The 20,368-nt window shown below is 51.2% G+C and overlaps 2 protein-coding genes across 5 annotated transcripts; both read left to right on the forward strand.

Moving 5' to 3' along the window:
• The first annotated feature begins 534 nt into the window (after window positions 1–534).
• LOC149920296 (E3 ubiquitin-protein ligase PHF7-like) lies at window positions 535–5,852 on the forward strand. Of its 3 annotated transcripts, none has more exons than XM_090133971.1 (9): window positions 535–1,692; window positions 1,812–1,934; window positions 2,247–2,338; window positions 2,434–2,535; window positions 2,783–2,907; window positions 3,051–3,213; window positions 3,305–3,411; window positions 3,640–3,753; window positions 3,894–5,852. In XM_090133971.1, exons 2-9 carry the CDS (start codon window positions 1,892–1,894, stop codon window positions 5,053–5,055), a joined length of 1,908 nt encoding a protein of 635 aa, XP_089990097.1. In that variant the 5' UTR covers window positions 535–1,692; window positions 1,812–1,891; the 3' UTR covers window positions 5,056–5,852. The 3 variants fall into 3 exon arrangements, with proteins under 3 accessions (XP_089990097.1, XP_089990096.1, XP_089990098.1); XM_090133972.1 differs by having other exon boundaries at window positions 537–1,934; window positions 3,894–4,012; window positions 4,178–5,852; XM_090133970.1 differs by having other exon boundaries at window positions 535–1,934.
• A 5,931-nt stretch (window positions 5,853–11,783) lies between these two features.
• On the forward strand, window positions 11,784–17,393 carry LOC149920297 (E3 ubiquitin-protein ligase PHF7-like). 2 transcript variants are annotated; one of them, XM_090133974.1, is made up of 9 exons: window positions 11,784–12,957; window positions 13,270–13,361; window positions 13,457–13,558; window positions 13,806–13,930; window positions 14,074–14,236; window positions 14,328–14,434; window positions 14,663–14,776; window positions 14,917–15,035; window positions 15,201–17,393. In XM_090133974.1, the coding sequence occupies exons 1-9, from the start codon at window positions 12,915–12,917 to the stop codon at window positions 16,076–16,078; spliced, it is 1,743 nt and encodes a 580-aa protein (XP_089990100.1). In that variant the 5' UTR covers window positions 11,784–12,914; the 3' UTR covers window positions 16,079–17,393. The 2 variants fall into 2 exon arrangements, with proteins under 2 accessions (XP_089990100.1, XP_089990099.1); XM_090133973.1 differs by having other exon boundaries at window positions 11,784–12,715; window positions 12,835–12,957; window positions 14,917–17,393.
• Window positions 17,394–20,368: the final 2,975 nt, after the last annotated feature.

The following is a 20,368-nucleotide window of genomic DNA, read 5'->3' on the forward strand; positions in this document are numbered from 1 at the left end:
AGACTGCCTAGAATGTAGATGTCTAGACACTTGATGAGTAGTTCCTCTAATCATTGGTCAGTTAGGCAGAAGATACCACCATGATCAGCTATGTCGTGACAAAAATGCTTGAGCTCTTAACCTCTTAAAGGATGATCGGAAACACCATTTTCTGAGTTAACAGCTAGATCCGTAGCTGGATTTTGGGAAAAACAGTTCTAAACTACAATGGGTGATTTAACTCCCAGTGGTATGCAGAATTGGGTTTTATAAAACCATATCTGAAACCAAAGGCTCAGAGAGTAAACTCAAATTATGCATTTCTGCTCTTTAAGGAAAACTTCTAATTGGCTTTTGATGGTAAGATGGGTTTTGTTCCAGTTTGCCCAGCTCTTGTCCAGTCGTGACTGAAGCTCGAGGAGCGAGCGATTCATGTACGCAGAATGTTCTAGTATGTAACATTCCCGTGCTGGTAGCTGAAATGTCATGTGATGAAGCTGACACATGGGTGAGAGGGATACGTACAGAATTGCCATAGATAAAAAATATTAAAGAGGAAAAATGTGAAGATGTTGTTGGGAGAAAAAAAAAGATGCCAGTGTTAGAAGATGCCAGCATCTTCCCTGCTTCCCAGCTTATAGGTGCTTTTGAGAGTTGAAGAGATTCCAGTGCATAAAGGAGAAAGTGCAGACTTATGCTACTTCAACAGACATTTAGTAAATAACTGTTCTGAGACTTTGCACCTCTCTGATGGTCCTGACTGCTTCAGCTCCACTGATGTAAATGAGTGTGACGTGATGAAAAAGGAAAGAATGCGTGCTGGCTGTGAGCATTTTGCTAGTCTGAATTGAGACACGGGAATGGTGAGAAAAGTAGCCCCGATACCGTAGAATACTTTGACGTGATTTTTGAGAGATTAAACTAATTTTCTGATGGTGCTGTAGATTTTGATATTTAAAAATGCAACATGGCCCCAGAAAATTGCATTTTGAAAGTTAGGCTGTATTTCAGTGAGCTTGCTAAATGCTGCAAAATGGACTACGGGCATAAAAATTCAAACGTTCCATAACATCCGATAGGCAGGATTATTTTCACTTGCTGAAAGCATTCCAAACTTGCAGATACAGAGAATGTCTCCGGCATTCTTTTTCAGTTGTACGGAAATTGAAGAGAAGAATCCAGTAAAACAAAAAGTTGAAGCTGTGTTGCATGAATGGAAATTGAACAGAATACAATTCTTTGGTGACTGGGCTGGATGGTTTGTAGCTCTGTGCTTGAAAGAACAATTGAGGGGAAAGTTGCTACAGTTGCCCAGAGCAGGCCTAGCCCTTTACTGGCCTGTGAGTGTTGGCCTCAGCTTCACGGAGAAGCTGGAAACAGGCTTGGGGTGGAGGAGCAGTGGTGCCCGAGTGAGGCTCCAGGGCTGCAATTCTGGCCAGGGACAGCTCTGTTCCTGCCTCTGGCAAGGGGAGTGCTGCCAGCAGGTCGAAGGAGGCAAACCGTCCTCCCCGCGCCCTGGCCAGCAGCACGCACCTCTCTGCACTGCCTGCAACAGCTGCCATCTTGCTTGGGCGGAGGGCCCACGCCCTCACCCCTCTGTGAGGTAGTGACTGCCTCACAAAGGGTGTCACGGAGCAGCCATTGTGACCTATGGGGCCAGGCCCGGGTTAGGCCAGGCCGGGCTCAGACCGTGGCTCAGTGCGACCTGGTGAGGTGAGGAGAGGAGAGGGCAGGGAGCGAGGGGCTGCCTGAGGCTGCTCAGTGAGGAGGGGTCCCCACTCAGGCCTGGGGGCCTGAGCTGCTAACTCCCTCTCGTCCTGCTTCTCCCGCAGAGTCGGCAGAGGAGAGAGTGGAAGAGAAAGCCCAGCGCTGACTGGGCAGGGACTCCAAGCGCTCACTGTCGACGCGTGCCATGTCCAAAAGGAAGCAGAAGACCTCCCACCCGGAGGTTGAAGGTGAGAGCCAAGTATCTCTGCCTGCAGCTCTCTGCCGGGCAGAGAGGTCCTGCGGGCTCTGCCTGTGTGTGAGAGGGGAGGCAGGGGCAGGCAGGGGCTCCCCAGGCACCGCTGGGCATGGCCCCTCTGCTCCTCAGCCAGGTTGGCCTGTGCGTGCCTGCTGTGACTGTGGGGCCTACAATGGCCCTTTCCCCCTCGCATCTTCCAGCCCTGCCCCTCATCCTGCGTGGCAGAGCCGGGACACGCCCCTGGCAGCAGTCCTCAGGGACGCCTGGCACTCACTGCTGCTTCTATTTGCTCTCTCCTCTTCAGTATGCATGCTGTGCCGCCGAGCAGATGTTCACCCGGACACCTGCGGGCCCACGCTTGGCGAGAGCGGGCTTTGCGTCCACAAGTTTTGCTTGGTGAGTTCCCTCAGGGCTCCTTCCACCTTCCAGCCAGGGATGCTCCCTCTTTTCCATCCCGTCCTCATGACATCCCGCTCTTTTCTCTTCTACAGTTTTTTGCCGACGGCCTTTACGAGCACACTGCCGGACAGAGGGCGGTTCTGAAGATCCCCCTTGATGCCATCCGAGGCGCAATCGAGGAGGCAGAGCAGAAGGTGAGGATCTGGAGGAACGGGGATGTTTGTGCCAGCACCAGCTAAGCCTGGACCCTAAGGAAGCACTGGCAGTCTTTCCGGGCAGCAGCAGGACAAAGTTCTGCTCTAGCAGATTAAACTTGTCTGCCGGGCGCGTCTGCAGAGCATGACCCAGCAGTGCCTGCATTCTGTGCCCTGCCTAGAGGCATGGCGTTGGCCTCAGAGGCCCCGAGCCTGCTGCTAATGGGGGCTGCTCTTCTCTTTCCAGCACTGCTTCGTTTGTGGAGAGAAGGGGGCCTCCATCTACTGTGCAGAGACAGGCTGTGAACGCAGCTTTCATCTGCCCTGTGCAGCGGATGGGGAATGTGTCACGCACTTCTTTGGGCAGCACAGGTAAGGGCTGTCAGCAGCAGCCAAACAAGGGAGGAACCTGCAGGGCTGCTTCCCAGTGCCGAAGCACGCAACCAACTCCTTCGTGTTCCTCTGCTGGCATCTCAGCACTTCTCAGCTCACGCATCCTGTCCGTCTTCCCCCAGGTCCTTCTGCTGTGAGCACCGCCCTCAGCAGGCAGTGGAGGCAGCTCCAGAGCAAGACACAAACTGCGTCATCTGCCTGGAGCCCGTGGGGGACAAGAAGTCCTACCACACCATGGTGTGCCCAGTGTGCACACAGGCCTGGTTTCACCGGGGCTGCATCCAGGTAGGAGCCCTCCCCTTGCTCTGCAGTCACAGCAGGTGCTCAGCTGCACCAGGCCCCGCTCACACTCTGGCTGCTTGTGTTACCGCTGCAGGGACAGGCCATGAGCGCTGGCATTCTGCGCTTCCAATGTCCCGTCTGCAGAGACAGGATGCAGTTCCGGAAAGAAATGCATCTCCTCGGGATCCAAATCCCAGCCAGGTTGGTGCCTTCTGCCCAGCTCTCCAGATACTGAGGCGCAAGTGCTGTGCCTGCCCAGGGATTGCCCCGAGCAGGCCCAGCTGACCCTCTGCTGTCCCTTGAGCTCCATTGGCCGCAGCTTCATGGAGAAGCTGGGAATGGGCTTGCGCGGGAAGAGCAGGGATGCCCCAGATCTGCCCTATGCCTGGGGCACTGAGGGCTCACTGCTTTCTCTCCCTTCTCCGGCAGAAGACCAACATGGGAGGACAGGGAGACCTATGAAACTCTGCACGAGACACACCAGCGCTGTGATGTCAGCGAGTGCCTTCACGCAGAAGGCAGGGAGCAAGCAGAGGAAGACGGGTGAGTTACCTCAGCAGCCCTGCGTGGGATCTCAGCCTCCGCACAGGCTGGGGAGCAAGGACTGAGCTCAAGAGCCGTGCCCGCCGCTCCCTTGCTTGACTCATTTTGTGCACACAGCTAAGCCTCTTTTTGTTCCCCAGACCCTGGGAGCTGCTCCTGTGCACCTCGTGTGCTGCGCAAGGCACCCACCGGCGCTGCTCCGTCTTGAGCGACAGCATCAGCACCTGGGAGTGTGACATCTGTGCTGGCGTGGGCACAGGTAAGGGGCAAAGAGCCGTGGACTGCTGCCCTGGGGCCAAGCAAGGCCTGGCAGCGGCTCCTCAGTGCGGCTTTGCCAGAGTTTCTCTGCCCTGGGAGGGCTGGGATCCTCTCCCTCCATGGGGCTGCCGGGTCATCCTGTTGACCTTCCTGCCTCTCCTTACAGCCTCCAGTGCCGAGTCGCAGCTTGCTGGTCCCAGCACTGCCAGCCAGGAGGCGGAGGGGCCATCTCATAGCTCCCCAGCACCTGACGACCACAGATCTGCCTCCACCAGCCAGGCAGCATCGGAGTCGTCTCAGAGTTCCCAGATGCCTAAGCGCGGCAGCCTGTCCAGCCAGCCCAGGACAGGAGAGAGGAAAAGCCAGAGGCGCAAATCCAATCAAGAACACCAGGGGAGCAGCCAAACACCAGCTCCAGGGGCTGAGAGCAGCACCCACGGATCCAGCAGCCAGCAGGAAGTGGGGCCCTCCAGCAATTCCCCAGCGGCTGAGCGCAGAAGGCAATCCAGGCAGCAGGGCACAGGCCGGACAAGAAGCCGCTCTCCGCTAAAGGGTCGTGCCTCAAATTCCCCGAGCCAGCTCAGAAGACCTGGTGGCAGCAGACGCTCTGCAGCCTCACGTGCTGGGAGGAGCATGCACACCTCTGCCAGGCAGAGGGCAACCAACAATTCCGCGGAGGCTGCAAACAGAAGATGCCACGGACAGCAGGGGCCAGGCCAGAGACAAAGCCAGTCCTCCCTCTCAAATCCCTCAAGCCAGCCCCGAGGACGCCGTGGCAGCAGAATCAGTCCGGCCCAAGGTGCTGGGAGCAGCACCCAGAGCTCTGCCGGACAGGCGGCATCGAGGTCCCCCAGGGATTCCCTGCCTCCTGAAGACAGAAGACGTTCCAGTCTTCTTCAGCGGGGGCAGGCCCAAGATCGAAGCCGTTCCCCCCGCGATCGTCGGGCTTCCAATTCCCAAAGACAATCGGGAGGAAGCCCCAGCCGCCGTTCCAGGCAGCGGCGGCCTTCTCAGGCACGCCGCCACTCCCGGGACCAGCCCTGAAGACACTGCAGGAGCTGCCATGTGCCAGAGCCACGAGCCGGCTCCTGTCCCCAGCAGCCAACCCAAAAGAGTTGTCACGGAGTTATCTCTAGATCTGTCCGTGACAGGGGGGCAGCAGGCCTGGGAAAAAAGACAAAACAAAAAGAAAGAGAGAGGGAAGAAAAAGAAGAGTTAACAGCTGACCAGCTGGTCCGGCACGGCCCCGTGACTACAAAGCAGCGGCAACGATCTGACGAGGAACGTTCATTCACCACCTACAATTTCAGAATTGTAGGTAGTGATAATGCAAGATAATACAACACAACACAATACAATTGGAATTGAGACCAACAAATCAAACAAAATGGGAGAGAGAATGTCCAAAACCGGGGCCTTACTCTGTGGACTGCAGAGGAACCACGAGCTTCTCCGCTGTGAAACCAAGAGGCCGCGAGAGGAAGAGCGGCCGGTGCCCTGCCGGGAGCTGCACCTTTCTTCCTCTGAGCCCAAAGTCCTCTGGGGAGTGCCGCTCCTCCCTTCAAAAAAGCAGTCCACAGAACCAGAACATTAACTCTCTAACTCCCACTGCTTTACAAGATGTTCTGATGTGGAATACCAACAACAAAAATTTCAAAATCACAACAAAAATTAAAACCAAAAATTCAACCCAAAAAAAGCTGTAGAGTGTCTTCTCTCTAAACCGGGAACCGAATACTCCACGTACACTGTGAGAGCACTGAGGATGAAGAAGGACAAAGGGTATATCCTCTGCGTAAGGAGCAGGGTGCAGCACTTCCGGGAGGACTGGTCAGAGAAGATCCAACCACAGGCTTACAGTTAACACAGGCTCTTGGCATATGTATGTAGCTTCAGTATCATAGCAGGCTTATTTTGCACAACTCTGGCTACACTACACCCAGCCTGTTCTAGCTCATACACCTTGGCAGCCTCCACACACAGCTCTTTGATGGTGTTCGCACCCAGCACGACTGCAATGACTGCAAGGGGTCCTCTGCTGAGCTACAGCACAGTTCAGCTGCATCTCAGCACTTGGCTGAGCACGCATCAATAGGTGCAAGACGTAAAAACAGGTAAATCAGACACCTCTGAAGCAAGAGGACAGAGAAACTGCACTCACTCACTTCATTGCAGTATCTGCCTACCTTCTGTCACCAGCTGCTCTTTAACTACAGGCCCTCTGGAACCTCTCCTGATGTCAGATGCCAAGATCTGATGTCAGCAGTGCCAACAGGAACCTGCAGTATTCCAGCTGCCCACTGCCCACCTCTTCTTACTTCCAACCCTAGCAATATGTGCTAGATGCATACACACACAAATGCTGTCATTACAGCTCTGCTCTTAGCAAAACTAATGAAAATTAGCTTGAATTACATCAGCGGAGGCTGAGCTCAGTTTCTTATCAGAGAAAAATGGAAGGAGCTAACACAAAGGAGATGCAATGAACTTGCTCATGGCCCTACTTCTGGCAGTAATACTCAAGTACTGCCCACACAATGCCACTTACAGTCCTGGCCCCGAGACTAAAGAGGCAAGGGAATGAATAAGAGTCCAATACGATTACAATAATAAACATATCATAGCTCCATGAGATTTAAAGCAATTCGGGGAAATGCTAAGATCATTACATCCTAGAGTCACAGAATGGCTTAGGTTGGAAGGGACATTAAAGACCATCTAGTTCCAGTTCCCCTGCCTTGGGCAAGCTTGCTGTCCACCAGATCAGGCTGCCCGTGGTCCAATCCAACCTGCCCTTGAATCACAGAATCACAGTATTATAGACTCATAGACTCACAGACTCATAGACTCATATACTCATAGAATCATTCAATGGCCTGGGTTGAATAGGACCACAATGATCATCGAGTTTCAACCCCCCTGCTATGTGCAGGGTCGCCAACCAGCAGACCGGGCTGCCCAGAGCCACATCCAGCCTGGCCTTGAATGCCTCCAGGGATGGGGCATCCACAACCTCCTTGGGCAACCTGTTCCAGTGCTTCACCACCCTCTGGGTGAAAAACTTCCTCCTAATATCCAACCTAAACCTCCCCTGTCTCAGTTTAAAACCACTCTCCCTTGTCCGATCACTATCCACCCCTGTAAACAGCCGTTCCCCCTCCTGTTTATATGCTCCCTGCTATGGGAAGTATGGGAAGGCCACAATGAAGTCTCCCAGCGGCCTTCTCTTCTCCTGGCTAAACTACCTCAGTTCCCTCAACTTTTCTTTTCAGGAGAGGTGCTCCAGCCCTCTGATCATCTTAGTGGCCCTCTTCTGGACCCATTCCAGGAGCTCTGTGTCTTTCTTGTACGGGGGCCCCAGGCCTGGACGCAGTACTCCAGATGGGGCCTCCCAAGAGCTGAGCAGAGGGGGACAATCACCTCCCTCTCCCTGCTGGCCACCCCTTTTTTAATGCAGCCCGGAACACAGCTGGCCTTCCGGGCTACAAGGAAGACCACACTGCTGGCTCATGTCCACCTTCTCGTACATCAGGACCACCAAGTCCTTTTCTGCAGGGCTGCTCTCCAGGAGATCTTCCCCCAGTCCGTATAAACACCTGGCATTGCCCCGACCCAAGCGCAACACCTTGAAGTTGCCCTTGTTGAACCTCATTGGGTTTTCATGGGCCCACTTCTCCAGCCTGTCCAGGTTTCTCTGGGTGGCTTCCCTTCCCTCCGAAGTGTCAGCTGCACCACTCAGTTTGGTGTCGTCTCCAAATTTGCTGAGGGTGCACTCAGTGCCATTGAGTTTATTTATTATGGGCCATTTATTTTAGAAAATGCACTAAAGACCGAAATAATATAACAACAGCATTTTTATTGAAGAGACTATTGGCTATCCAGCCCCATTGTGCAGAGGCAGAAGTAATGCCAAGCAGTGATACATACAGCTGTTGCAGTAAAATGAAAGCCTAAAACAAGGTAAGAAAAACAAGAGAAAGAAAAAGGAAGTGGAAGACTTGTGTGACGCTCAGGATTATACTCACACTGCAAATCACAGCTTATGCTCTGACCTCTCAATTTAAATTACTGCAACCGTTTTTCTAAATGACAACTACAAACGTCATGCTAGGTGCAAAAGTGAAATTTCCTCTAGAAAACGTGTGTATGTCCATATTGAATCCAACAGAAGCTCTGTCGAGGCAAAAATCTTCATTCTATTCCCTGGTCCTCTTCTGCTGTTGGAAGAACAGCTTATTCACACACAATGCACTCTAATACTCTCCTGATTCGTTTCTCATCTAAATTTAGACGTGCACAACAAAGTTGCTCACATCTCAGATAGTCACTTTGGGAATCCCATCTCATGACAAGTGCGGCTGGTGAAGCTTGCCCGACCTACGCTGAGAATCACTATCAAAATTAGATGGATCATGCTCGAAAAATATTTACTTCTCCTTTGATTATAGAGAGAATCGAGCAAAATTAGCTCAAACATAAGGGCCTTTGTAATACAGAGACCGATTAAGGCGTCTGAGATTAATCCCATTCAAAAGGCCTGCTGTCAAACCTGGATTTGGGTTTTTAAAACTCAGAGGTATGGACTGCAGGGCACAGATCCACGCTCTGCCCCACACCTGATGAAGCTGTCTCTCCAAGGAGTAGAAATCTTCCGATGCCGTTCAGCTAAGTGGAAATGGCAGTGGTAAAGCAGTGACAAGAAACAGCAAAACAGTGGCCAGAGGCAGCAAGAGCAGCACCAAAAGGTGGCAGGCAAAGCAAGAAGTTTCAGAACAAGATACTGAGCTGAACAGGAGCCGAGCAGTGAGCATCAGGGAATAAGGGTTGTGGCTTCAGCCACATCGGTAAATCTCAGTGGGAGGAGTTTGAGGACTTTTAACAGCATTTCTTCAAAAACTCGAATCCCTCCCTCCTTTAGCTCTATCAGCTGCTTTTGCAAGATAATACTATAACTTTGCTTTCCTTATCCTAGATAAAGGAGCACCTTTATCTTCCTTAAGGCCTTTGTCTAAAACGTCACCTCTGTGTGAATGCTGCTCTCTGTGAAGCACTCCAGCAGTTTAATGTCTGAGACGGAGCACGGGCTGAAGCTGTTTTAAGTTTCTAATGGCAATCAGTAGAAATTGAACCTAGACCTTTCTTACTCTTCAAGCACATCTGACAAAAGGTTGAGGTCAGACTGAGATCCACTGTTGCTTCCAGCAAAGAAACTGTACAAATCAACGGCTTCTTTCTGTACAGCATCTTTCATTAAGAAAGGAAAGAAAAGAAAAAAGGAAGAAAAAAAAGCAGAAGTGCCTTCAAAAGCAAGAGAGCATAATACAATGATTGCTCTTAATGAAGCCCAACAAAATCATAATCAGGAGCAACACAAAACAAGGACAAAGCTAAGAAAAGCATTCCAAGAATCAAAACAAATTAAGAACAGGAAGAAACAAGTAACCCCGGTAGTTTAGCAAACTACCAAAAACATGCAAAAAAATGCACCGAGACAGCTGGGGCACCAAACTTTCACATTCATTTACTTAGCAAAATGATACCACAGCCTCCAGAATTTTTTTCTCAGATAGTATTTGGAATTCCAGTTGCCTCGAGGTAAAATAGATTTGGTAAAATAAATTCAGAGAGGATAGAACACAATCTCAACAAAAATGCAACACTGCCAACCCCCAGTGACACTCTACAGGTGGTTCTCACTTAAGCTTGATGTACATTAAACAGCATATAGATGAGAAGCGTTAGAACGAAATGTGGCGTCAAAGACATTCTCAAGACTAAGGTCTCCTCTCATATTTGGAGATGGAAATTTCGGTCTCACAAGAAACAAAATGCCATAGAACAAACTTCCTTCCAATAACAGAGGCTTTTCTAATTCTTTTTCCCACTGTTCTGCTTTCCACGCTTAGTCCTCTATTTCTGCTAGCTTTAGAGAATAATAGTTTGTGTTGGAATCCCAGACTCTTTTTCATAGATAGTTTTGGGCCAAAAAGGTAACTCTTCTTCTTCCAGATGTTCTCATTCCACAGTCATCCCTTCTGCTGTCAAATTAGTTTAATCTGCAATGGGCTCAATGAGGTTACTTTTCCCTCAAGGAGGAAAAAATAGCAACAATCAAGCAAAAAAGCTAAGGAGACATTTTCCAGTTTTCATGCTTCTGAACTTGGTCAAAATTGGATCTCTGAAGATTCCACTGTGCAGGGGAGCATCAGTGGTCGTACCATCAAAGGACGGTCTATGGTTTCTCTTTGATATCAATTCTGCTGATCCCAGCTGTAAACATTTCGGAGTTAATGATTCAGAATGAGGCCCTTGGTCTTGTTTGTCATTCAGAATGAAATTTCCATATGCTAGAGATTCATTTGTTCAAGTCCTCTGGAGAGAGTTCCCATGTAGTAGTCCCTTCATTGATTTCACAGTAAAAAAGGAGAAATATTAGGTGCCTTCTCTTGTTCACCATTCTTTTTGTGAGTATAAATCTAGATTTTATTAAAAAACATGATAAAAGCGTAGGAAGTTGGCACAGTGGTTTTCAATGTCTAAAACACTTTATCAGGAAGAAGGGGTTTAGTCTCAAGTAAAGAGTTCAAAACAAATCACTCTCAGGAGCAGTGACTATAAGCTCGATGGTAGCCTTTTTTGAAAATGGGCACTCAAGAGTTGTGACTGTAGGAGTCAGGGGATGAGGAAACTTTGTAGAAGGACACTGACTCTCAGGAGGAATGGGAGGCTTGCTGCTTGGATTATAAGTGAAGGTAGGATTGTAGATAGACCCTGGGCGGATAAGAGAGACAAATGTAAGAAAGAGACACTAGATTTCCTTCAGTACACCTTAATGCTTTGTTTCACATGTTCTTTTTCCGAGCTTCTGACACTTGGGTACCTGATGACAGTGTAATGCTGGGCTTTCCCATCAGGAATAAAGATTTTTCTTTTTTTCTTTTTTTTTTTTTTTTTTTCCAGTTAGAAATCAGGCTAGTAGACAAGGATATTGTTCTTCTGGACTTACAGCTGAAGACTGCCTAGAATGTAGATGTCTAGACACTTGATGAGTAGTTCCTCTAATCATTGGTCAGTTAGGCAGAAGATACCACCATGATCAGCTATGTCGTGACAAAAATGCTTGAGCTCTTAACCTCTTAAAGGATGATCGGAAACACCATTTTCTGAGTTAACAGCTAGATCCGTAGCTGGATTTTGGGAAAAACAGTTCTAAACTACAATGGGTGATTTAACTCCCAGTGGTATGCAGAATTGGGTTTTATAAAACCATATCTGAAACCAAAGGCTCAGAGAGTAAACTCAAATTATGCATTTCTGCTCTTTAAGGAAAACTTCTAATTGGCTTTTGATGGTAAGATGGGTTTTGTTCCAGTTTGCCCAGCTCTTGTCCAGTCGTGACTGAAGCTCGAGGAGCGAGCGATTCATGTACGCAGAATGTTCTAGTATGTAACATTCCCGTGCTGGTAGCTGAAATGTCATGTGATGAAGCTGACACATGGGTGAGAGGGATACGTACAGAATTGCCATAGATAAAAAATATTAAAGAGGAAAAATGTGAAGATGTTGTTGGGAGAAAAAAAAAGATGCCAGTGTTAGAAGATGCCAGCATCTTCCCTGCTTCCCAGCTTATAGGTGCTTTTGAGAGTTGAAGAGATTCCAGTGCATAAAGGAGAAAGTGCAGACTTATGCTACTTCAACAGACATTTAGTAAATAACTGTTCTGAGACTTTGCACCTCTCTGATGGTCCTGACTGCTTCAGCTCCAGTGATGTAAATGAGTGTGACGTGATGAAAAAGGAAAGAATGCGTGCTGGCTGTGAGCATTTTGCTAGTCTGAATTGAGACACGGGAATGGTGAGAAAAGTAGCCCCGATACCGTAGAATACTTTGACGTGATTTTTGAGAGATTAAACTAATTTTCTGATGGTGCTGTAGATTTTGATATTTAAAAATGCAACATGGCCCCAGAAAATTGCATTTTGAAAGTTAGGCTGTATTTCAGTGAGCTTGCTAAATGCTGCAAAATGGACTATGGGCATAAAAATTCAAACGTTCCATAACATCCGATAGGCAGGATTATTTTCACTTGCTGAAAGCATTCCAAACTTGCAGATACAGAGAATGTCTCCGGCATTCTTTTTCAGTTGTACGGAAATTGAAGAGAAGAATCCAGTAAAACAAAAAGTTGAAGCTGTGTTGCATGAATGGAAATTGAACAGAATACAATTCTTTGGTGACTGGGCTGGATGGTTTGTAGCTCTGTGCTTGAAAGAACAATTGAGGGGAAAGTTGCTACAGTTGCCCAGAGCAGGCCTAGCCCTTTACTGGCCTGTGAGTGTTGGCCTCAGCTTCACGGAGAAGCTGGAAACAGGCTTGGGGTGGAGGAGCAGTGGTGCCCGAGTGAGGCTCCAGGGCTGCAATTCTGGCCAGGGACAGCTCTGTTCCTGCCTCTGGCAAGGGGAGTGCTGCCAGCAGGTCGAAGGAGGCAAACCGTCCTCCCCGCGCCCTGGCCAGCAGCACGCACCTCTCTGCACTGCCTGCAACAGCTGCCATCTTGCTTGGGCGGAGGGCCCACGCCCTCACCCCTCTGTGAGGTAGTGACTGCCTCACAAAGGGTGTCACGGAGCAGCCATTGTGACCTATGGGGCCAGGCCCGGGTTAGGCCAGGCCGGGCTCAGACCGTGGCTCAGTGCGACCTGGTGAGGTGAGGAGAGGAGAGGGCAGGGAGCGAGGGGCTGCCTGAGGCTGCTCAGTGAGGAGGGGTCCCCACTCAGGCCTGGGGGCCTGAGCTGCTAACTCCCTCTCGTCCTGCTTCTCCCGCAGAGTCGGCAGAGGAGAGAGTGGAAGAGAAAGCCCAGCGCTGACTGGGCAGGGACTCCAAGCGCTCACTGTCGACGCGTGCCATGTCCAAAAGGAAGCAGAAGACCTCCCACCCGGAGGTTGAAGGTGAGAGCCAAGTATCTCTGCCTGCAGCTCTCTGCCGGGCAGAGAGGTCCTGCGGGCTCTGCCTGTGTGTGAGAGGGGAGGCAGGGGCAGGCAGGGGCTCCCCAGGCACCGCTGGGCATGGCCCCTCTGCTCCTCAGCCAGGTTGGCCTGTGCGTGCCTGCTGTGACTGTGGGGCCTACAATGGCCCTTTCCCCCTCGCATCTTCCAGCCCTGCCCCTCATCCTGCGTGGCAGAGCCGGGACACGCCCCTGGCAGCAGTCCTCAGGGACGCCTGGCACTCACTGCTGCTTCTATTTGCTCTCTCCTCTTCAGTATGCATGCTGTGCCGCCGAGCAGATGTTCACCCGGACACCTGCGGGCCCACGCTTGGCGAGAGCGGGCTTTGCGTCCACAAGTTTTGCTTGGTGAGTTCCCTCAGGGCTCCTTCCACCTTCCAGCCAGGGATGCTCCCTCTTTTCCATCCCGTCCTCATGACATCCCGCTCTTTTCTCTTCTACAGTTTTTTGCCGACGGCCTTTACGAGCACACTGCCGGACAGAGGGCGGTTCTGAAGATCCCCCTTGATGCCATCCGAGGCGCAATCGAGGAGGCAGAGCAGAAGGTGAGGATCTGGAGGAACGGGGATGTTTGTGCCAGCACCAGCTAAGCCTGGACCCTAAGGAAGCACTGGCAGTCTTTCCGGGCAGCAGCAGGACAAAGTTCTGCTCTAGCAGATTAAACTTGTCTGCCGGGCGCGTCTGCAGAGCATGACCCAGCAGTGCCTGCATTCTGTGCCCTGCCTAGAGGCATGGCGTTGGCCTCAGAGGCCCCGAGCCTGCTGCTAATGGGGGCTGCTCTTCTCTTTCCAGCACTGCTTCGTTTGTGGAGAGAAGGGGGCCTCCATCTACTGCGCAGAGACAGGCTGTGAACGCAGCTTTCATCTGCCCTGTGCAGCGGATGGGGAATGTGTCACGCACTTCTTTGGGCAGCACAGGTAAGGGCTGTCAGCAGCAGCCAAACAAGGGAGGAACCTGCAGGGCTGCTTCCCAGTGCCGAAGCACGCAACCAACTCCTTCATGTTCCTCTGCTGGCATCTCAGCACTTCTCAGCTCATGCATCCTGTCCGTCTTCCCCCAGGTCCTTCTGCTGTGAGCACCGCCCTCAGCAGGCAGTGGAGGCAGCTCCAGAGCAAGACACAAACTGCGTCATCTGCCTGGAGCCCGTGGGGGACAAGAAGTCCTACCACACCATGGTGTGCCCAGTGTGCACACAGGCCTGGTTTCACCGGGGCTGCATCCAGGTAGGAGCCCTCCCCTTGCTCTGCAGTCACAGCAGGTGCTCAGCTGCACCAGGCCCCGCTCACACTCTGGCTGCTTGTGTTACCGCTGCAGGGACAGGCCATGAGCGCTGGCATTCTGCGCTTCCAATGTCCCGTCTGCAGAGACAGGATGCAGTTCCGGAAAGAAATGCATCTCCTCGGGATCCAAATCCCAGCCAGGTTGGTGCCTTCTGCCCAGCTCTCCAGATACTGAGGCGCAAGTGCTGTGCCTGCCCAGGGATTGCCCCGAGCAGGCCCAGCTGACCCTCTGCTGTCCCTTGAGCTCCATTGGCCGCAGCTTCATGGAGAAGCTGGGAATGGGCTTGCGCGGGAAGAGCAGGGATGCCCCAGATCTGCCCTATGCCTGGGGCACTGAGGGCTCACTGCTTTCTCTCCCTTCTCCGGCAGAAGACCAACATGGGAGGACAGGGAGACCTATGAAACTCTGCACGAGACACACCAGCGCTGTGATGTCAGCGAGTGCCTTCACGCAGAAGGCAGGGAGCAAGCAGAGGAAGACGGGTGAGTTACCTCAGCAGCCCTGCGTGGGATCTCAGCCTCCGCACAGGCTGGGGAGCAAGGACTGAGCTCAAGAGCCGTGCCCGCCGCTCCCTTGCTTGACTCATTTTGTGCACACAGCTAAGCCTCTTTTTGTTCCCCAGACCCTGGGAGCTGCTCCTGTGCACCTCGTGTGCTGCGCAAGGCACCCACCGGCGCTGCTCCGTCTTGAGCGACAGCATCAGCACCTGGGAGTGTGACATCTGTGCTGGCGTGGGCACAGGTAAGGGGCAAAGAGCCGTGGACTGCTGCCCTGGGGCCAAGCAAGGCCTGGCAGCGGCTCCTCAGTGCGGCTTTGCCAGAGTTTCTCTGCCCTGGGAGGGCTGGGATCCTCTCCCTCCATGGGGCTGCCGGGTCATCCTGTTGACCTTCCTGCCTCTCCTTACAGCCTCCAGTGCCGAGTCGCAGCTTGCTGGTCCCAGCACTGCCAGCCAGGAGGCGGAGGGGCCATCTCATAGCTCCCCAGCACCTGACGACCACAGATCTGCCTCCACCAGCCAGGCAGCATCGGAGTCGTCTCAGAGTTCCCAGATGCCTAAGCGCGGCAGCCTGTCCAGCCAGCCCAGGACAGGAGAGAGGAAAAGCCAGAGGCGCAAATCCAATCAAGAACACCAGGGGAGCAGCCAAACACCAGCTCCAGGGGCTGAGAGCAGCACCCACGGATCCAGCAGCCAGCAGGAAGTGGGGCCCTCCAGCAATTCCCCAGCGGCTGAGCGCAGAAGGCAATCCAGGCAGCAGGGCACAGGCCGGACAAGAAGCCGCTCTCCGCTAAAGGGTCGTGCCTCAAATTCCCCGAGCCAGCTCAGAAGACCTGGTGGCAGCAGACGCTCTGCAGCCTCACGTGCTGGGAGGAGCATGCACACCTCTGCCAGGCAGAGGGCAACCAACAATTCCGCGGAGGCTGCAAACAGAAGATGCCACGGACAGCAGGGGCCAGGCCAGAGACAAAGCCAGTCCTCCCTCTCAAATCCCTCAAGCCAGCCCCGAGGACGCCGTGGCAGCAGAATCAGTCCGGCCCAAGGTGCTGGGAGCAGCACCCAGAGCTCTGCCGGACAGGCGGCATCGAGGTCCCCCAGGGATTCCCTGCCTCCTGAAGACAGAAGACGTTCCAGTCTTCTTCAGCGGGGGCAGGCCCAAGATCGAAGCCGTTCCCCCCGCGATCGTCGGGCTTCCAATTCCCAAAGACAATCGGGAGGAAGCCCCAGCCGCCGTTCCAGGCAGCGGCGGCCTTCTCAGGCACGCCGCCACTCCCGGGACCAGCCCTGAAGACACTGCAGGAGCTGCCATGTGCCAGAGCCACGAGCCGGCTCCTGTCCCCAGCAGCCAACCCAAAAGAGTTGTCACGGAGTTATCTCTAGATCTGTCCGTGACAGGGGGGCAGCAGGCCTGGGAAAAAAGACAAAACAAAAAGAAAGAGAGAGGGAAGAAAAAGAAGAGTTAACAGCTGACCAGCTGGTCCGGCACGGCCCCGTGACTACAAAGCAGCGGCAACGATCTGACGAGGAACGTTCATTCACCACCTACAATTTCAGAATTGTAGGTAGTGATAATGCAAGATAATACAACACAACACAATACAATTGGAATTGAGACCAACAAATCAAACAAAATGGGAGAGAGAATGTCCAAAACCGGGGCCTTACTCTGTGGACTGCAGAGGAACCACGAGCTTCTCCGCTGTGAAACCAAGAGGCCGCGAGAGGAAGAGCGGCCGGTGCCCTGCCGGGAGCTGCACCTTTCTTCCTCTGAGCCCAAAGTCCTCTGGGGAGTGCCGCTCCTCCCTTCAAAAAAGCAGTCCACAGAACCAGAACATTAACTCTCTAACTCCCACTGCTTTACAAGATGTTCTGATGTGGAATACCAACAACAAAAATTTCAAAATCACAACAAAAATTAAAACCAAAAATTCAACCCAAAAAAAGCTGTAGAGTGTCTTCTCTCTAAACCGGGAACCGAATACTCCACGTACACTGTGAGAGCACTGAGGATGAAGAAGGACAAAGGGTATATCCTCTGCGTAAGGAGCAGGGTGCAGCACTTCCGGGAGGACTGGTCAGAGAAGATCCAACCACAGGCTTACAGTCAACACAGGCTCTTGCCATATGTATGTAGCTTCAGTATCATAGCAGGCTTATTTTGCACAACTCTGGCTACACTACACCCAGCCTGTTCTAGCTCATACACCTTGGCAGCCTCCACACACAGCTCTTTGATGGTGTTCGCACCCAGCACGACTGCAATGACTGCAAGGGGTCCTCTGCTGAGCTACAGCACAGTTCAGCTGCATCTCAGCACTTGGCTGAGCACGCATCAATAGGTGCAAGACGTAAAAACAGGTAAATCAGACACCTCTGAAGCAAGAGGACAGAGAAACTGCACTCACTCACTTCATTGCAGTATCTGCCTACCTTCTGTCACCAGCTGCTCTTTAACTACAGGCCCTCTGGAACCTCTCCTGATGTCAGATGCCAAGATCTGATGTCAGCAGTGCCAACAGGAACCTGCAGTATTCCAGCTGCCCACTGCCCACCTCTTCTTACTTCCAACCCTAGCAATATGTGCTAGATGCATACACACACAAATGCTGTCATTACAGCTCTGCTCTTAGCAAAACTAATGAAAATTAGCTTGAATTACATCAGTGGAGGCTGAGCTCAGTTTCTTATCAGAGAAAAATGGAAGGAGCTAACACAAAGGAGATGCAATGAACTTGCTCATGGCCCTACTTCTGGCAGTAATACTCAAGTACTGCCCACACAATGCCACTTACAGTCCTGGCCCCGAGACTAAAGAGGCAAGGGAATGAATAAGAGTCCAATACGATTACAATAATAAACATATCATAGCTCCATGAGATTTAAAGCAATTCGGGGAAATGCTAAGATCATTACATCCTAGAGTCACAGAATGGCTTAGGTTGGAAGGGACATTAAAGACCATTTAGTTCCAGTTCCCCTGCCTTGGGCAAGCTTGCTGTCCACCAGATCAGGCTGCCCGTGGTCCAATCCAACCTGCCCTTGAATCACAGAATCACAGAATCACAGAATCACAGAATCACAGTATTATAGACTCATAGACTCACAGACTCATAGACTCATATACTCATAGAATCATTCAATGGCCTGGGTTGAATAGGACCACAATGATCATCGAGTTTCAACCCCCCTGCTATGTGCAGGGTCGCCAACCAGCAGACCGGGCTGCCCAGAGCCACATCCAGCCTGGCCTTGAATGCCTCCAGGGATGGGGCATCCACAACCTCCTTGGGCAACCTGTTCCAGTGCTTCACCACCCTCTGGGTGAAAAACTTCCTCCTAATATCCAACCTAAACCTCCCCTGTCTCAGTTTAAAACCACTCTCCCTTGTCCGATCACTATCCACCCCTGTAAACAGCCGTTCCCCCTCCTGTTTATATGCTCCCTGCTATGGGAAGTATGGGAAGGCCACAATGAAGTCTCCCCGCGGCCTTCTCTTCTCCTGGCTGAACTAGCTCAGTTCCCTCAACTTTTCTTTTCAGGAGAGGTGCTCCAGCCCTCTGATCATCTTAGTGGCCCTCTTCTGGACCCATTCCAGGAGCTCTGTGTCTTTCTTGTACGGGGGCCCCAGGCCTGGACGCAGTACTCCAGATGGGGCCTCCCAAGAGCTGAGCAGAGGGGGACAATCACCTCCCTCTCCCTGCTGGCCACCCCTTTTTTAATGCAGCCCAGAACACAGCTGGCCTTCCGGGCTACAAGGAAGACCACACTGCTGGCTCATGCCCACCTGCTCGTACATCAGGACCACCAAGTCCTTTTCTGCAGGGCTGCTCTCCAGGAGATCTTCCCCCAGTCCGTATAAACACCTGGCATTGCCCCGACCCAAGCGCAACACCTTGAAGTTGCCCTTGTTGAACCTCCTTGGGTTTTCATGGGCCCACTTCTCCAGCCTGTCCAGGTCCCTCTGGGTGGCTTCCCTTCCCTCCGAAGTGTCAGCTGCACCACTCAGTTTGGTGTCGTCTCCAAATTTGCTGAGGGTGCACTCAGTGCCATTGAGTTTATTTATTATGGGCCATTTATTTTAGGAAATGCACTAAAGACCGAAATAATATAACAACAGCATTTTTATTGAAGAGACTATTGGCTATCCAGCCCCATTGTGCAGAGGCAGAAGTAATGCCAAGCAGTGATACATACAGCTGTTGCAGTAAAATGAAAGCCTAAAACAAGGTAAGAAAAACAAGAGAAAGAAAAAGGAAGTGGAAGACTTGTGTGACGCTCAGGATTATACTCACACTGCAAATCACAGCTTATGCTCTGACCTCTCAATTTAAATTACTGCAACCGTTTTTCTAAATGACAACTACAAACGTCATGCTAGGCGCAAAAGTGAAATTTCCTCTAGAAAACGTGTGTATGTCCATATTGAATCCAACAGAAGCTCTGTCGAGGCAAAAATCTTCATTCTATTCCCTGGTCCTCTTCTGCTGTTGGAAGAACAGCTTATTCACACACAATGCACTCTAATACTCTCCTGATTCGTTTCTCATCTAAATTTAGACGTGCACAACAAAGTTGCTCACATCTCAGATAGTCACTTTGGGAATCCCATCTCATGACAAGTGCGGCTGGTGAAGCTTGCCCGACCTACGCTGAGAATCACTATCAAAATTAGATGGATCATGCTCGAAAAATATTTACTTCTCCTTTGATTATAGAGAGAATCGAGCAAAATTAGCTCAAACATAAGGGCCTTTGTAATACAGAGACCGATTAAGGCGTCTGAGATTAATCCCATTCAAAAGGCCTGCTGTCAAACCTGGATTTGGGTTTTTAAAACTCAGAGGTATGGACTGCAGGGCACAGATCCACGCTCTGCCCCACACCTGATGAAGCTGTCTCTCCAAGGAGTAGAAATCTTCCGATGCCGTTCAGCTAAGTGGAAATGGCAGTGGTAAAGCAGTGACAAGAAACAGCAAAACAGTGGCCAGAGGCAGCAAGAGCAGCACCAAAAGGTGGCAGGCAAAGCAAGAAGTTTCAGAACAAGATACTGAGCTGAACAGGAGCCGAGCAGTGAGCATCAGGGAATAAGGGTTGTGGCTTCAGCCACATCGGTAAATCTCAGTGGGAGGAGTTTGAGGACTTTTAACAGCATTTCTTCAAAAACTCGAATCCCTCCCTCCTTTAGCTCTATCAGCTGCTTTTGCAAGATAATACTATAACTTTGCTTTCCTTATCCTAGATAAAGGAGCACCTTTATCTTCCTTAAGGCCTTTGTCTAAAACGTCACCTCTGTGTGAATGCTGCTCTCTGTGAAGCACTCCAGCAGTTTAATGTCTGAGACGGAGCACGGGCTGAAGCTGTTTTAAGTTTCTAATGGCAATCAGTAGAAATTGAACCTAGACCTTTCTTACTCTTCAAGCACATCTGACAAAAGGTTGAGGTCAGACTGAGATCCACTGTTGCTTCCAGCAAAGAAACTGTACAAATCAACGGCTTCTTTCTGTACAGCATCTTTCATTAAGAAAGGAAAAAAAAGAAAAAAGGAAGAAAAAAAAGCAGAAGTGCCTTCAAAAGCAA

Source organism: Phasianus colchicus, chromosome 1 (assembly GCF_987193195.1).
Source record: "Phasianus colchicus chromosome 1, bPhaCol1.hap1.1, whole genome shotgun sequence".
Classification (NCBI taxonomy): domain Eukaryota; kingdom Metazoa; phylum Chordata; class Aves; order Galliformes; family Phasianidae; genus Phasianus; species Phasianus colchicus.

Bases quoted from the DNA above. Each gene is read 5' to 3' on its own strand.
- LOC149920296 (XM_090133970.1), top strand. From the start codon at position 1,892: ATGTCCAAAAGGAAGCAGAAGACCTCCCACCCGGAGGTTGAAG. The intron at 3,214-3,304 runs GTAGGAGCCCTC...TTACCGCTGCAG, and splicing joins TTCACCGGGGCTGCATCCAG to GGACAGGCCATGAGCGCTGG. The intron at 3,754-3,893 runs GTGAGTTACCTC...TTTGTTCCCCAG, and splicing joins GAGCAAGCAGAGGAAGACGG to ACCCTGGGAGCTGCTCCTGT.
- LOC149920297 (XM_090133973.1), top strand. From the start codon at position 12,915: ATGTCCAAAAGGAAGCAGAAGACCTCCCACCCGGAGGTTGAAG. The intron at 13,559-13,805 runs GTGAGGATCTGG...TTCTCTTTCCAG, and splicing joins TCGAGGAGGCAGAGCAGAAG to CACTGCTTCGTTTGTGGAGA. The intron at 14,237-14,327 runs GTAGGAGCCCTC...TTACCGCTGCAG, and splicing joins TTCACCGGGGCTGCATCCAG to GGACAGGCCATGAGCGCTGG.